The sequence below is a fragment of the Gadus morhua genome, chromosome 3 (assembly GCF_902167405.1).
Source record: "Gadus morhua chromosome 3, gadMor3.0, whole genome shotgun sequence".
Taxonomy (NCBI): domain Eukaryota; kingdom Metazoa; phylum Chordata; class Actinopteri; order Gadiformes; family Gadidae; genus Gadus; species Gadus morhua.
In genome coordinates this window covers 26,476,761-26,491,773 of record NC_044050.1, presented here as the reverse complement: position 1 = coordinate 26,491,773, position 15,013 = coordinate 26,476,761, and the positions used below count along the sequence as shown (strand labels likewise).

The window sequence follows — 15,013 nt, the reverse complement described above, 5'->3', positions numbered from 1 at the left end:
TGATACCATGACAAAATAGTTTGAATAGTATTATTTGCCTTGGGGCGCGTTGCCCGTCAACTGATGGTTGCGTAAGCGTCCGTGAATCGATTGAATATAATGCCAATTCAAACTTTCGTAAAAGCTGAACCTTTTGACCGATTTAGAAAATAAGGCATCTTGTTATTTTGAAAGCAGTTCATTCAGACGGAGAGACCTTGAATCATCGTCCACGGTCTGAGAGCACATTGTGGAATGGGCTCTCATTCAACAACGCAAGTTCATGTTTTTTTGTCAGTTAAGAAGTGATGATGTGATTCTTTACGTGGTTATCTTTTACTCAAAAAACTTCTAATGTAAATGAGCATATGGGGTTTTTGGCACATAAAATCTGTATTGGTTGCGGCTATATCTTCGAAAAGAATATGGTTTCCATTCCAACCTTGCCTCGAAGTAACTGAAAATCCAAAATGTTCTAGACAGGAATATGAAGATAGTCTCAGGTGAATTGCTTTAGCCACAGGTTTGAGTCCTCCTCTGTCAACATTGACAGCCTGTTGCTCACCTACACTGCCTTTGAACAAACAGCCACACACTAGGAGGACAGAAGTGTCCCCATTTTTGGAAAAGCAGTCGCAGAGTTCACAATGCATGGGTATTTGTGCCCAAGAGAGTCGGTCTCTCACACACACACACACACACACACACACACACACACACACACACACACACACACACACACACACACACACACACACACACACACACACACACACACACACACACACACACACACACACCGAGGTAAATAACAGCATCCCCATGGGGACTGCTGCGCTGTCATCCCACACCTCAGATTTAATTAAAAACTTTCCGCTCATAGCTGCTGATCTATGTACTCAGCCTTCAGTATTTCCTTCTGGCTCATCAGCTTCCCTACATCTCTGCGTCCACAGCCCCGGGCAGTGGAACCAGCGGTGGGATACCTACCCCCCCCCCCCCACACACACACACCTCCACCACGCCAAACCTGTACCCCACCCAGGTAACATGATAGTTCCCCACAGCTGCCGAACCCAGCACTTCTACGAGATACGTTTCTTCAGCAAAGTACGAAGTCGACCCTCGAGGTTCGTACTCCAGCCGTATAATTGGGCCCCACAGGGAAGCGCTGGCGTCTGATTGGTCATCATCACCACAGAAGCCTATTTGCAACCGTCTATGGATTGTCTGGAAAAGGTCCGCCCGCTGCCCTTAACGTGACTCACCGGCCATGTTCAATGATCGACCATTGAACAGTCTAATACAATCACTAGAGTTCAGAACAAAAGTTTGCTTTCTTCACACTTGAGACGAAGCACATTTTTTCCCCAATCTCCTGTTCCACTGAGATCTAGCTTCGGCTGCTGACAGATGTTACTAGTACAGGCATGTACTTATTGGTGTGTGTGTGTGTGTGTGTCTGTGTTTTTATGCATATGTGTATTTGTGTGTGTGTCTATAAAATTGAACGTGTCTCATTAAGGATTAATGAACAAAGTAATCCAAAGTAACTGTACACTGGTCTCTCCGCACAGCTATAGAGCAGCCCTTTCTGGCACTCGGGCCGTTGAGATGTTTATCTCAGCACAGAGTCCCATCTCACTCCATAGCAAACGGTCTAAGCTGTTATTTTAACGAGAAACTGCAACGAGTAGCAAAGTATAAACATCTGTGGATTTTGGTGTACTGGTCTTCCCCAAACACCTCATCAGATACTAAGGGATTGCTCAATTTACTAACAATCTGCGCTTCTTTGCACCACACGAAAATGCATGCATAACAGCTAGATGTAATAAACATGGCCGTCGACTTTGTATGTTCCGTCTGCTTCAGTTTCCGAATTATGCACACATTTTCGGATGTAGCGAGATAAATATATTTATTGTTAGCAGACTCAGCATATCCTGCGCCATCCCTATGAGGGATAATAATAAAAACTGCCGTGGTAACATTTCTTCATACCCTACTGACATTTCACCGGGGACCAAATATGTTATTTGAGGGAATTTATATAAAATAAAAAAATGCTTTTCCGTTTTTTCCTTCTCCTATTGCGTTTTACATATGTGGGGTATATAAAAGGTTGGCAAAGTTACAATACCACAAAATTCCCACAAGTGGGAGTAAATGACTACCGTAAATCACAGTTACGCCTGATTTCCACCGGGGACGTAAGCGCCGCGGTCACCACTGCTGATCGCTGCCACTCTAATCAGTGAAACCATCCCCACCGGGCGTAATTTTTCTTACTCGAGTAAATATTTGATATAGAATTCTACTCTTTACTCAATTACATTTTCCATTGTGCCTTCATTAAAATTAGTATTTTGATACACACAATATCTCCGCTGACTGTAATACAAGCGTACAGGTAAGCGACGCGCCCTCCCTAGGTGGCAACATTGTTGCAATTCCATAGTTGAGGAGACGAGTCGTGATGCGTTCATCCCAAGACACATTTGTGGCCCGTTCGCGTTGTCGCGGGACAAATCATAATCTGTTGCTCTGAAAGTTTTATCAGGCGAATTTGTCGCGCCACATCTTTTGCCCGCCAACTGTGCTTCATGCCAATTCATTCTCAACCATGGCCGAGATAACCACCATTGCATTTCTTTACCTGTTGTGGAAGAGGGAGAGACGTCGGAGAACCCGACGCAGTCTATTCATAATATTGTAATGAGGCGGTGAATGAAGTATTGAATAGACAGAGATTTATTAGATAGGCCTACCCAGGGCCGACGGACTGCGGGGGAAAGTGAGGCAGTACTGGGGGGGCCCAAGGCAGAGGGGGGGCCCATGGCAATAAAAAAAAATGTATTGCCATGTTCAGAACAAAAATACCTAAATATTATTTAGGTATTTTTGTCATCTGCATGCATTATTGAATTGATATTGAAGCAATTGGATCAATATCGAATTTAATCGAAATCGTGACCTAAAGAATCGGAATTGAATTGAGAGGTACATGGCAATATGCAGCCCTATGCGATAGGCAAGATGCCTGAAATGCCTGCCCATTCACACCCTGGTCCATTCACACCCTACGGTAAATATGTATACGGACCGATCATCCGTCAATGGGTCCGTCGCCTCTAAGCTTACGAATACGGAGTGCTCCAGGAGAAACGGAGCAATACCAACGGAAATCGAGGCGGCAGTATAGAGTCAGAAGTCAGACCATTCGCGAAAATAGATATAGTATAATATCTGACCTTTTTATTGTATTGTTCCCCTGCTTTGGCAATGACTGTGCACCCCCCACCTCCCAACGAAACCAACGTTTTTGAAAGGTCTGACCTTGCTGAACATAAAAAAATAGTTGGTGTCGTTGGGAGGTGGGGGTGCACGGTTAGACCCCGTAGCTCGCGGCCTAATAGTTTTATTCTGTTTTTCTTTTAATGGTAAATTGATTAAAATCACATATTAATATTAATAGTATAATATTGCTTTGGTTTTGTTTAGTAGGAGCTTACAGCCAAAATGACTTACTCTTCATCTGTTATGTGCCTCACAGGTCCATAATCATACTTGTAAATATTGTAGATATTTTGTAGACTGTGTTTAGACACAGGCCCTAGGCCTGGATGTTGTGTCATGCAGGTTATTGATTATGGCACTTGGCTCATTCGTCTTAGTACCTAATAAATACAATAAGACAAAATGACTACTGTGTAAAGTGACCTTGACATCACAGAGTACAACATGACTGCATAGGACAATACAGATCAGTTTTCCAGTCATACTTTTATTGAACATTTTTTTAAATCACTGATTAGTGCTACATAACAATGATTGTTATACAGTAAATAGATGGCTGAGACAACAGTTTACAGGTGAGATTTCTCGTAAGTGGTATTGCTGAAGCAACATCTGCTTCGAGTAAGATTGTTATTTACAAAAAATGGTATCACTAATGACTTCACGCAACTAACATGGTACAGTTGGCTGGTACTACATCAAACAGGTGAGGAGAAGGGTGATATTACTCGTTTTCCATTACAAGCGGACTAGTATTACTGTTGCTATATCGGTAGAGATGTTCCAAACATGCAGCATAGTTTACTAGAAGTTAATTATACTCATCTTATGTCATCTTATATAACATCCTCCGAAGATAGATATATATGACGGTGTAGCTTTGCCTAAAGCTCATCAGTTTTACCTTTGGGATTTCTCTACAGTAGACGTTCTCCACTTCGTTGGGCATAGTGGCACAATTCCAACAGGTGCACCTAGGTAGGAGATGTTATAAGTTATAACGGTGTATTTTGACGGACAAAAGTAGTCAACAATATGCCATGTCGGGACATAAAAAGCTTGTTACGGACACTTGAATAGTACGAGTAGTCATCTAGCCGCAAGCTAAGTCAGAAAAGCTAGGCTAAATACTAGAGCTGTCAAGCGATTAAAATATTTAATCGTGATTAATCGCATTAATGTCATAGTTAACTCGCGATTAATCGCAAATTATTTTTCTATGCTAAATATCCCTTGATGTTTTCGTCCCATAATTCTTCTCATTTTAATTCTCTTATCAACATGGTGAAGTGCATCGGCTTGCCTTGTGCAAATGATTTGTTATTGATAACAACATTGGCATATACTGATCAAAACAGGACGATACAAAAAAAGAGCCTATAGTGCAATTAAGCGACTGCTTTAAACAAATGTCATTTGAACATAGCAGTCAGGCTACTGCTTCTTTGTTTTGAGCCAAAGAAAAAAAAAAAAAAAAGAAAAATCTTAATTTTTTTAAATAAAATAATTGCGTTAATCGCGCGATAAATCTTTTAACGCCGTTAAAATTGGTTTGCGTTAACGCCGTTAATGACGCGTTTAACTGACAGCTCTACTAAATACATGATAAATTGTGTGCGTGTATAATAGCATAAACAAAAACTTACCACTGTGAAATTTCCTGGTCCATTCTACGACTAACATCGCGCTCGTCATTAACTTCGTCAGCTACATTATCACTTTCGGGGACCGACTCAGGCTCACATTGGTAAGGTAGCACTGAAGCCATAGTAGACAGAGTGCCTGAAGAGACGTCAGCACTCCGTCAGCACCAAGATTCTGAATGCCTCAAAATTCTAAGCAACAGGGTGTTTCACATAGGGGTTGTAATACTCATAAAAGTGGGAGAAAAAATAATGTGCTGGACAACCCTTTATTGTCAATTCTAATCAATTCTATGAGGTCAAACAAATTAAATAATAAACAGTAAAAAAGGGCATAGTAGGACCCCTCTAACAAAAATGTCTCATAATGTATCTTGAGCAGTTGTCCTATTTGTGAATTTGATGTACTTGCATGATCTTTCATGTCCTTTTTTGATCTTCATTTGTTGAACACACTTATTGTAAGTCGCTTTGAACAAAAAGGGTCAACTAAATAAATAATGTAAAAAAGGAAATCCCTTTTTCACGAAAGCGTCATGGTTTATCCTACATTGCTGTGCGTCTCATATGCAATTAGCCTACTTACACACGTCTTGTTCCGTCTAAATACTTAATACGCACATTATATAATAATTACATGCACTCGTTCTCCTTCCTGCGCATTAGATTCCTTCGTACGTCGACTTGCTGGAGGACAGTAAAACCTGTTGGTGGGTAGCAACACATCAGCGGACTGAGGCAGAGATGATGTGCAGGTGCTGCTGGCAGACTGGCAGTTGAATGAAATCAGGCGGCTGATAAACTGCTTTTGTACTTGAGAGTAGTCATCCCAAGATGAAGTTATATGTGGCAATATTTTCACGCTTCCATTAAATATTCAGTTAGTGATGGGATTGAGTGTCGCTGCCTCGAGCGAAACGGAAGAGACAATTATACGTCGTGTCGGGTTTCGATCCAGCCCTACCTCGTCTCAGCAAATTGTTTCATGAGCGCAATGCCGGTGAAATTATGTGCTTCGACTGGAAGATAAGTTTGCAATAATTCACTGGCAGTTGGTGTGAGAGCAGCCTGGACAGAGACGACATCACAAAAAGGGACGTCCTAATATACTTTTCCTAAGCACATAGACTGCTTCAAATGGGACGATATTCATTGATAAGCTCAAATAACAATCATAATGATATGGATGAAGATGATACAAAGGTTTGCACTCCTGCAAAGCCTTTCATGGTTCCAAGGGAGCTGAGTAGCGTTGGGAACCGAGGTTGTAAACTGAGGTTGTAAACTGAGGTTGTAAACTGTAGTTTGTAAACTGCGGTTGTAAACTCTATCGTGATTGACAGTTGATTGTTCCCGCCCTGGCTCCCGCCCACAGGCAGCAGCTAGACTAGGTAGCGAGCGTGAAACGATGCGACTGTTCAGCGGGCACGTGTGGGCGTGGCTACAGCCCAGCACACGCCCCTTTCGAGAAAACCGAAAGAGAAGAGTCCGTATTTTTGGACGTTATTGAAAATCCTACCTTCTGGAATTTTTTTAAATACCCTGATATACCGAAGTACCTTGATACCGTCGCAGCCTTATGTCTCTCAGCCTACAGATAATGAAATCAGAGCCTTTTACTGATCTTTGATTATTTAATCCTGGCCGTCAACCCAGAGTGGCAGGTGGGCTTGATACATTTATCCACCATTACTAAATCAACCTGCGTCCCGTGGGTGCCAATTCCCACCCTGTGTGCATGTGTGATATCAACCGATAGATGGAAAGAGAAACACTGACAGAAAGACAGATCAAGAGAGAGAGCGACAGAGCGAGACAAAGTGAGAGAGCGAGACAGAGGAGAGAGCGAGACAGAGGAGAGAGAGCGAGACAGAGTGAAAACGAGAGAGAGAGAGAGCGCAAAATAGACACAGAGCGAGAGGCAGAGCGATAGAGTGAGAGAGAGACAGAGTAAGCGAGACAGAGATCAGGAGAGGGAGAGAGAGATCAAGAGACACAGAACGAGGCAGAGAGAAAGAGCGAGAGAGACAGAAAGAGAGCAAGAGAGAGACACAGCGAGAAAGAGACAGAGCTGGACAGAGAGAGACAGTGCGAGACAGAGAGACAGAACGAGAGAGCGAGACAGAAAGAGAGAGAGAGAGACAGAGAAAGACAGAGCGACAGAGAGCAAGAGAGAGAGAGAGAGAGAGCGCAATAGAGCGAGACCGCGACAGACAGAGCCAGAGAGCCCCTCTGATCCACCCACCTCGGGGATGGGATCTGAGAGCAGGATGTAGAGCTTCTCGTGGGCGCTGTCCCGGACGCCGCACCAGCGCGCCGAGTCAAAGTTCTGCCAGATGCGGCCCAGGCAGATGGCCACCCACTGGCGCAGCAGGGGGTGGGGGTCCGACAACTGCTCCAGACAGTTGGCGATCAGGTTGCCCTGCAGACAGGCCTCCTGGCGGACAGCGGCCGGGGGGCGGGGGGGCAGATGGGGGTTGGAGAGAGAGAGGGAGAGGGGGGGGGAGGGAGAGAGAGAGAGAGAGAGAGAGAGAAGGGGGCGATGGGGGGTAGAGATCAAACAGAGAGGAAGGGAGGGAAAGAAAAGAGAGACAATGGGTGAGCGACATTGTGGTATCACAGCACGACGGGTAACTGTTTCACATCGTCGCTTGGGTTGATACCTTTTGTGCGTCTGGGCTGAACACAGGGCTTTCAACAATGCTCACTGCCTGTTTGATCCTTTTCAGTGATAATAGGTTTACCTCAGTTCGAGATAATCGGATGATCTCTGGAGATCATCTCCATCAGAGCAAATTTAAACACTAATATCTTCAACATTGGGGGCTGCCAACTGAGAGCTTTTTTTCGCACAGCTTTTACGGTTAATCTTATTACCATCACTTCTCGTTACTATCTGATAATCACAGGCATTGCAGTTTGATACGAAACTATTTTTTGCCAACAATGGAACAAGATTTTAATTAACGGTTGTCCCCATGAATACCAATGCTGTGGTTCCCTATTCCTCATGATAAGGCAACGAGCTACTTTGTTCCCATAAGCGGGTCTTTGATTCACTGAAGCCAACAGAATCCATCTTTGCCAAAAATTATCTCCTGGGATAATTTCATTTTAATCTCCACATGCAGACTTTATGTGCATAGAAAGAATAAAGATCAGGCTTGGATAACCAGAGCGAGTTGTTCCCACAGCCCTCCACACGTACATAATGCATTGACCAATTTTGACCAACATTTCGCGCACACTTAGGTAAGCAGCTCCTTCTGCCTTATTAAGTCCTTCCGTCATTTCTTCCGTAATTTTAGCTGCTTAGGCTCCACACACAGGGCCGTTTGGGTCAGTGTGTGTGACGAGACAGCTTTAAACACCACTAGCCCCGACGTGTGTGTGTGTGAGTGTGAGTGTGAGTGTGAGTGTGAGAGTGTGAGTGTGAGTGTGAGTGAGAGAGTGAGAGTGAGAGTGAGAGTGAGAGAGAGAGAGAGAGAGTCGCATTTTCGGCAAACTGTTGGAGATCATCTATTATTCAACGGCCAATGAGAGAGGTGGAGGCATTAGGTAAACACGCGGACATTGAGGGATGACTGGGTCCTTCGCTGGGCCAGAGTGCATGAGCCTGACTCGACTGACGTTTCATGAGACCCAGACGACCCAGCCCGCCACGAGGCCCAGGGGAGGAGTGGGGGAGTGGGGATGAGGGCCGGGCCGGGAGGGCACATAAAGCTGGAGAGCACTCGACGCTGACAGGTTGCTATAATAATGGACCGTTGTGATACTGCTCACGCACCTAGAGTGAGGACAGCTGGAGGTACATTGGAGTAGGCTCGTACCAGCCCCCACTGTTTAAGCACTCCCGCATGTGAACATCGGCCTGTGTACTGTTCTTCTTCTATATTGTTTCCCTGCATATATACATTTTTTATTTTTTGCATTTAGTATTTTGTACTTTTGCACATTTAGATTTGCTGTTCTTTGCTGTTATTCTATTTGTAACGTGGGGTTCGCTGCTGCTGGCAGTGCAATTTCCTGAGGGAACCTTGCAGAGGGATTAATAAAGTTCTTATCTATCTGTCTTTGACCCACCACCCAAACTGACCTACCCCGTGCAGACTGATGAGCGATGATTAAGGTCTGAAAACAGAGCCCCTCAAAACGCTCGGTGAAATGGAAAGGTAAGGTGAGGGAGGGTTATCCTTTGCCGTCAAGTTTTGGATATTGATTTGTCAAATTATTTGTCAAACTATCGTTAACCTCAGAATAATTTCCCAAGTCATATTTAAGGTTCATCTTGTATTTAGATAATGATTATGGTTGTAAAAAGCCCTCTGATTGACTTAGGATATAGCCAATGAGGCGTTGGAGAGTAGGGTTCAGTTAGATATCATAATTCCGCTGAAATATGACTTAGGCAATTATGCTGTGAGTCCAACGATCTATCTTCTCCGTGTCGTTTCTGTTGACGATCTTTTCATGTTCTTGTCTTCTCGATCTGGGGACGGTTCACTCACGTACAGTACAGCTACAGCTACAGCATACATTACAGTTCATCTGAAGTATGGGCACGGAAATGGCGTCGCGGGAGACCGGGAGAACAATTCAGGGTCCACAAACACACACACACACACACACACACACACACATACCTGTCCCGTAGTGTAACTGTTGACGATGATGGCCAATATGAACACAGCCATTGTGCGATGCTCCGCCTGGAACACAACACAAACACAAAACATCAAACCATAAACTTATTTATGTTACTTGAACCACACGTTCCATGGAGAAAATTAAACATTGCGAGCACATCTGCATCGACATCAGAATGCGTTTCCGTGTAGAAAGCACATTTTATTATAAGAAAAGCCATGAATTATGAATGGGTTATCGGCCCACGTACATGACTCTGTGCCGTACTCACCGGCATGTAGCTGTCAGCCAGCACCGACAGGAAGTACTTGTGACCGTTATCCTTCACCAAGTCAGCCTGACATGACTAGTCCGGTGGAGGAGAACACAGAGAGGACGACACGATGGAAGGAGGGAGAGAGGAGGACACGATTGAAGGAGGGAGAGAGGAGGAGTTGATTGAAGGAGGTGGAGAGAGGAGGGACAAACAAGGGAAAAAAAACAATAACAGGTGAGAGTGTGGAAGTATATGAAGAAAAAGAAGGGTAGGAAAAGGGCTCTCTGAGAAAAAAATTGGTTTGAATGAACGGCACAGTCTCCAAGGCCGGCCAATCAGAAACCCTGCACTGAATACCGACGTCCTCACTGGCGAGCTTGGTTTGTATTCATCATTTGAATTTGATTGCCTCCGCTGTTATAGACGCGCACACACACATGAGGGTAATCACACAGTCACACACACCTGTGCTCTTTCAGTCAACAAAGTGCAGGAAGTCTAAAATTGAAAATTTATGAGTCAAGGCTAATTAAAACCCCTGGTATCCGGGCACACGCTGCTCTGCCAAATAGACTCTGCATTCAACCTGAATCGCTAATATCACCGGGCGCACCTTGATTGAACAGACATTCATAGTTAATATCCCTTCCCGAACCCTGCCAGAATGAACGATGACAGAGGGCAATTTGTTTTAAATTATATTTGGTTGTTGTTATCGAGTCGCCCCCTGATACAAAACCCTAACACAACGAAGGCCTCGTTCGGACACTCTCCGTAGGGCCTCAGAAAGGGGATTGAATTGTAGTTAATTTAATTTTCCGAGGCTTTTCTCAAATTATGTTTCACAGATGGTGTTTGCCACAAAACACCCTTTCTACCTGCGATAACTAATTGACTAATATAGCCCAAATAAGAGCATACTTCTATATTATTAAGACCAATACACGTCATCGAATGAGTATGAGTAATACGATTAAAGGGCTGATATTCTGAAACAAGGTGAGAGTGTGATTGTCTTTAGAAGCCGCTTGAAAATCTGCCTCTTCCTGTGTTTAATGGACATCCCACGTGGGAGTGTCCACACATGTATGATGGCCATAGATGTATGATGCATGATGGCTAGATGAGCAACATTTGCAACAGTCCACTGGGTAGGCTGGTAGACTGATCTATCCAGCATACATCTAGGTAGACATGGCCACTTGTGATGTCACTAAACCACAGGAAAAGGGCAGATTTGTAATGGCTAATCACACTCACACCTGGTGGCGTGATATCGTCCCTTTAAATATCTCACAGCAGATGAGCCCTCCTGATGCTGGCTGGGAAACACATCATCCATTGTCATATGGTCACGGTGGAAAGGGATTGAGGCACTGGCCAACTCGCCCAATAGCACAACACCTCCTGGGAGCGTGTGTGTCCTTTCTCCGTCACGTGAACACCCAGAAGGCACCCAACACGAGGGGGCTAGAGCTACCGACAGTGGTCGCCGAACGCGTGATGAATACAAAATGAAGCATGACAGAGGCATAAATAACACTGGATCTTTCGTTTTTTTATTGATCGGGGCGGTACGTAGTTCAGGAAGTGGAGCGGGTTGGCTGCTAACCGGAAGGCTGCTGGTTCAATCCCCGGTTCCTCCTAGAGTGTCGAGGTGGTCCCTGAACATGACCCTGACTGCTCCTGACGAGCTGACTGTCGCCTTGTATGCTTGACTCATCCGTCGGTGTGTGAATGTGCATCAATGGGTGAATGTTAGGCAATATTGTAAAGCGCTTTGAGTGGCCAGTGGTTGGAAAAGCGCTGTATGAATGCAGTCCAAATTAAAAAATGCAGTACATTGATTACAGATAGTTTTTCGCTTTTTCACATAAAACCAATATGACGGCAACCTGGTTTAATCCGTGTTTGCCAACACCTTCCCTAAGTCAATGCTTTGCAGCGCTGCGCTGTGATATGATACCGCCCTTCATCAGTTCATCGCCCGCCCGATGAACCGACACTAACCTCTAGCCAGGGGGATCCTCCTTGAAAGAATGTTTGTTTTATTATCAGGCGTGAGGAATGTGGAGGTTTTTGAGGTCACTCACGCTGTCCACGGCCAGGATCTTCGCCCAGATGAAGACGAGCAGGGGACGGAGCTCTCTGGCCGAGCTCTGGAGCAGCTTCAGCACGTAGGGGAAGATCCCCACGGAGAGCGCCTGGGGCAGAACAACACGAGGCCTCAGTAAAACGCGGCACGGCATTGGGGAAGCACTGGACCTTTAAAGATTTATTTTTGAAATTGTTATGCTTTATTATAGAGAGAGATAGAGAGGAAGGTATGAGAGAGAGGGGAGGACATGCAGCAAAAGAGCATGGGCCGGATTCAAACCCGGGTCGCTGCGTTCAGGACTGAGCCTATAATTGATCGACCGATATATCGGCCGGCCGATATTATCGGCAGATATTTGCGTTTTTTACGTGTATCGTATCGGCCAATATCTTTTTCAGTATCAGCCTTTTTTGGGCGTGATTTACAGACAGTTCAATAAAAGTAAAAAAAAAATTATTGAGACATTGTAACATTTGTCATCATCATTGTTTCATTTTTATGATGTAAATTGAGGGAGGCTTAGCCTGGAAATCCAGACCCACATCTAGAAAGCTGTAGGGTCTGGCAACGAGTAATGAAAATGGCCCAACACGAGGCATCAAGCATGCATTTGAAAATATCACTGGATAACACGCATTGGATAACACAATGACCAATCAGAAGAATACAAGGGTTGACATATCCAGACCAGTGGTGCTAACCAATAGATAAGACTCTTGCCGTGTCCGGTCGGAAAAACAGCAAAGCTTTTGGCCCGCCTATATTGACACATCAATGTGATTGATTAATGTTCTTGGCCAGGGGAGGCCCAGAATATACAAGAGTATATTGCTCGTTCCCAGAGTGACTCGCTGAGCAAATTCAAATTGTGCTCTCGCGAGAACTCTGGATTTCCAGGGTATTATCGGCTCCAAATATCGGCTCAAGAAAATCGGTATCGGCGTATCGGTTATCGGCTAAGGCTGATGAAAAAAGAAAATCGGTATCTGTCCAAAAAAATCCATATCGGTCGATCCCTAGTGCCTATACGGTACGCGCTCTACCCGTTGAGCCACCGGTGCGACCCCAGCACTGGGCTTTTATAGCGGAGCGTAAAAAGTCCAGTGCTGCACACTCGTTATTCTACTCTCTACAGGTGCATCAATTAGATCGAAGCGACGCACGGTTTCTGGCTTCTAGCCGGGCATGCATGGAATGAATCATTGTCAAACCTGTGGCCATACACAATGGATACATCCATATTCAGCGCGGTGGATTCAATCACGTCTTCAACATTGTAGCATTATTGGTTGTAATGTTCAAAGAAAGTACACATTGAGGGCTGCTTGATCAGGAGAACGTTGGCGATATCAGCCGGGAGTCAAACAAACGTACAAACCCCATACCGATACTGATACCTGAACTGGAGTATCGGCCGATACTGAGTACACATCTCTTCTTTTAGCAGCTGAATACTACGATAATATACCAATACAGCATCTAGCATTGGAACTACTAACAGCACTTGTCGGTTTACCTACTGTCGACAAAATGTACTCATTTGCTTAGTACACAAGTACGTAAGCCGCTTTGGATAAAGACTTGTTAAGCGGCAAAAACGTAACGTATATAAATCTACAGAGAATTCTATAGAACTGTCTTTTATTATCTGGTTTGCCTGAAAAATAAGTTGGGTGCCTTTTAAGCCGTCTGGTATGGAACGACTCTAACCAACAGACGGAGCCAGTGGGCGACCGCTGGAGGCTCAGCGTGCGGGGGGGGGCGGCGTGCCCTGAACCCACCAGACTGACGGCCCAGGGTCCCAGGTCCAGGAAGCGGCCCAGCAGGTCCAGCGCTCGCAGACGGTGCACCTGGCTGAGCAGCACCTGGAGGAACACAGGGAGGGGAGCAGAGATAGGCCTTAGACACCCGTCTAACCGCTACAGGGTGGGGGGGGAGGAGGAGAGATGGAGGAGGAGGAAGGCTGAAGGCGGGGGAGGTGGGAGAAGGAGAGAGCGAGGAGGGGCAGGGAGGAGGAGGAGGAGAGACTGAGGAGGAGGGAGGAGGATGACAGGAGACACCGGACGCGGAGGACGCGGAGCAGGTGGCTCCCGCTCGTCTGCATAACAGCACCTGCCGGAGATTATGGACTTCCCTCGTGTGTGTGTGTGCGTGCGTGTGTGTGTGAGCAACACTCCTCTACACTCAGCGTCCGTGGGTGTGTTTACTCCTCAGAGTCGGCAGCACGATGGCCGCGTGACTGTGCCACACACAGGCGGTGGCGGAGTGGGCGGGCCGGACATCAGAGTGCCCGCGCCCGGCGGAACCCGGCGGCGCCCGGCAGAGCCACCGTGGGCTCTGGGGACGGGCATATGGAGGCCGCGAGGGAGCACTGGACAACTCCCACGCAAAAGTACACACACTCCCAACGCACACAAACACACGGATCCGCACTCACACACTCGTATCCGCACACACGCTCGTATCCGCACTCACACACTCGTATCCTCACACACGCTCGTATCCGCACACACGCTCGTATCCGCACACACGCTCGTATCCGCACACACGCTCGTATCCGCACAAACACTCGTATCCGCACACACACTCGTATCCGCACACACACTCGTATCCGCACACACGCTCGTATCCGCACACACGCTCGTATCCGCACACACACTCGTATCCGCACAAACACACACACACACACACAGATATCCACACACAAACACACACACACACACACACAGGGCTATTCCGACCTGGCGGGGACGTGTAATCAGAGGACCCTGTGACCGGCTCCCTGCGGCTATGACCACAGGGCTGGGGACGGACGGGGGAGAGACGGGGGAAGACCTGGCCAGGATGACCGCCTGCTCCCCAGGGAACAGCCTGGGAAACAGTGTGTGTGTGTGTGTTGATATGTGTGGTTGTCTCTGGATATGGGTCTCAAGATACGCGTGCGTGCGTACGTGCGTGCGTAAACGTCAGAGTTTGTGTACTGTGCAGGAAGCAGATGATCACACTGTGACATGGAGACGGGGGAAACGCCCTTTGTGACCACCATTGAGCTAAAGTTACGCATGCTGTTAATTACTCTCATGTTTTGGG

General features: G+C 46.1%; 1 protein-coding gene across 2 annotated transcripts in view; it reads right to left on the bottom strand.

Moving 5' to 3' along the window:
- rptor (regulatory associated protein of MTOR, complex 1) overlaps positions 1-15,013 on the bottom strand; it is a 149,205-nt gene that overhangs the window by 53,082 nt on the left and 81,110 nt on the right. For both annotated transcript variants that reach the window (XM_030352783.1, XM_030352785.1), the window contains exons 13-17: positions 13,705-13,788; positions 11,919-12,029; positions 9,841-9,915; positions 9,566-9,631; positions 7,168-7,359 (exon numbers count right to left, since the gene is read on the bottom strand). In XM_030352783.1, the coding sequence (XP_030208643.1) occupies positions 7,168-7,359; positions 9,566-9,631; positions 9,841-9,915; positions 11,919-12,029; positions 13,705-13,788 (528 nt within the window). The remainder of the gene's footprint in view (positions 1-7,167; positions 7,360-9,565; positions 9,632-9,840; positions 9,916-11,918; positions 12,030-13,704; positions 13,789-15,013) is intronic.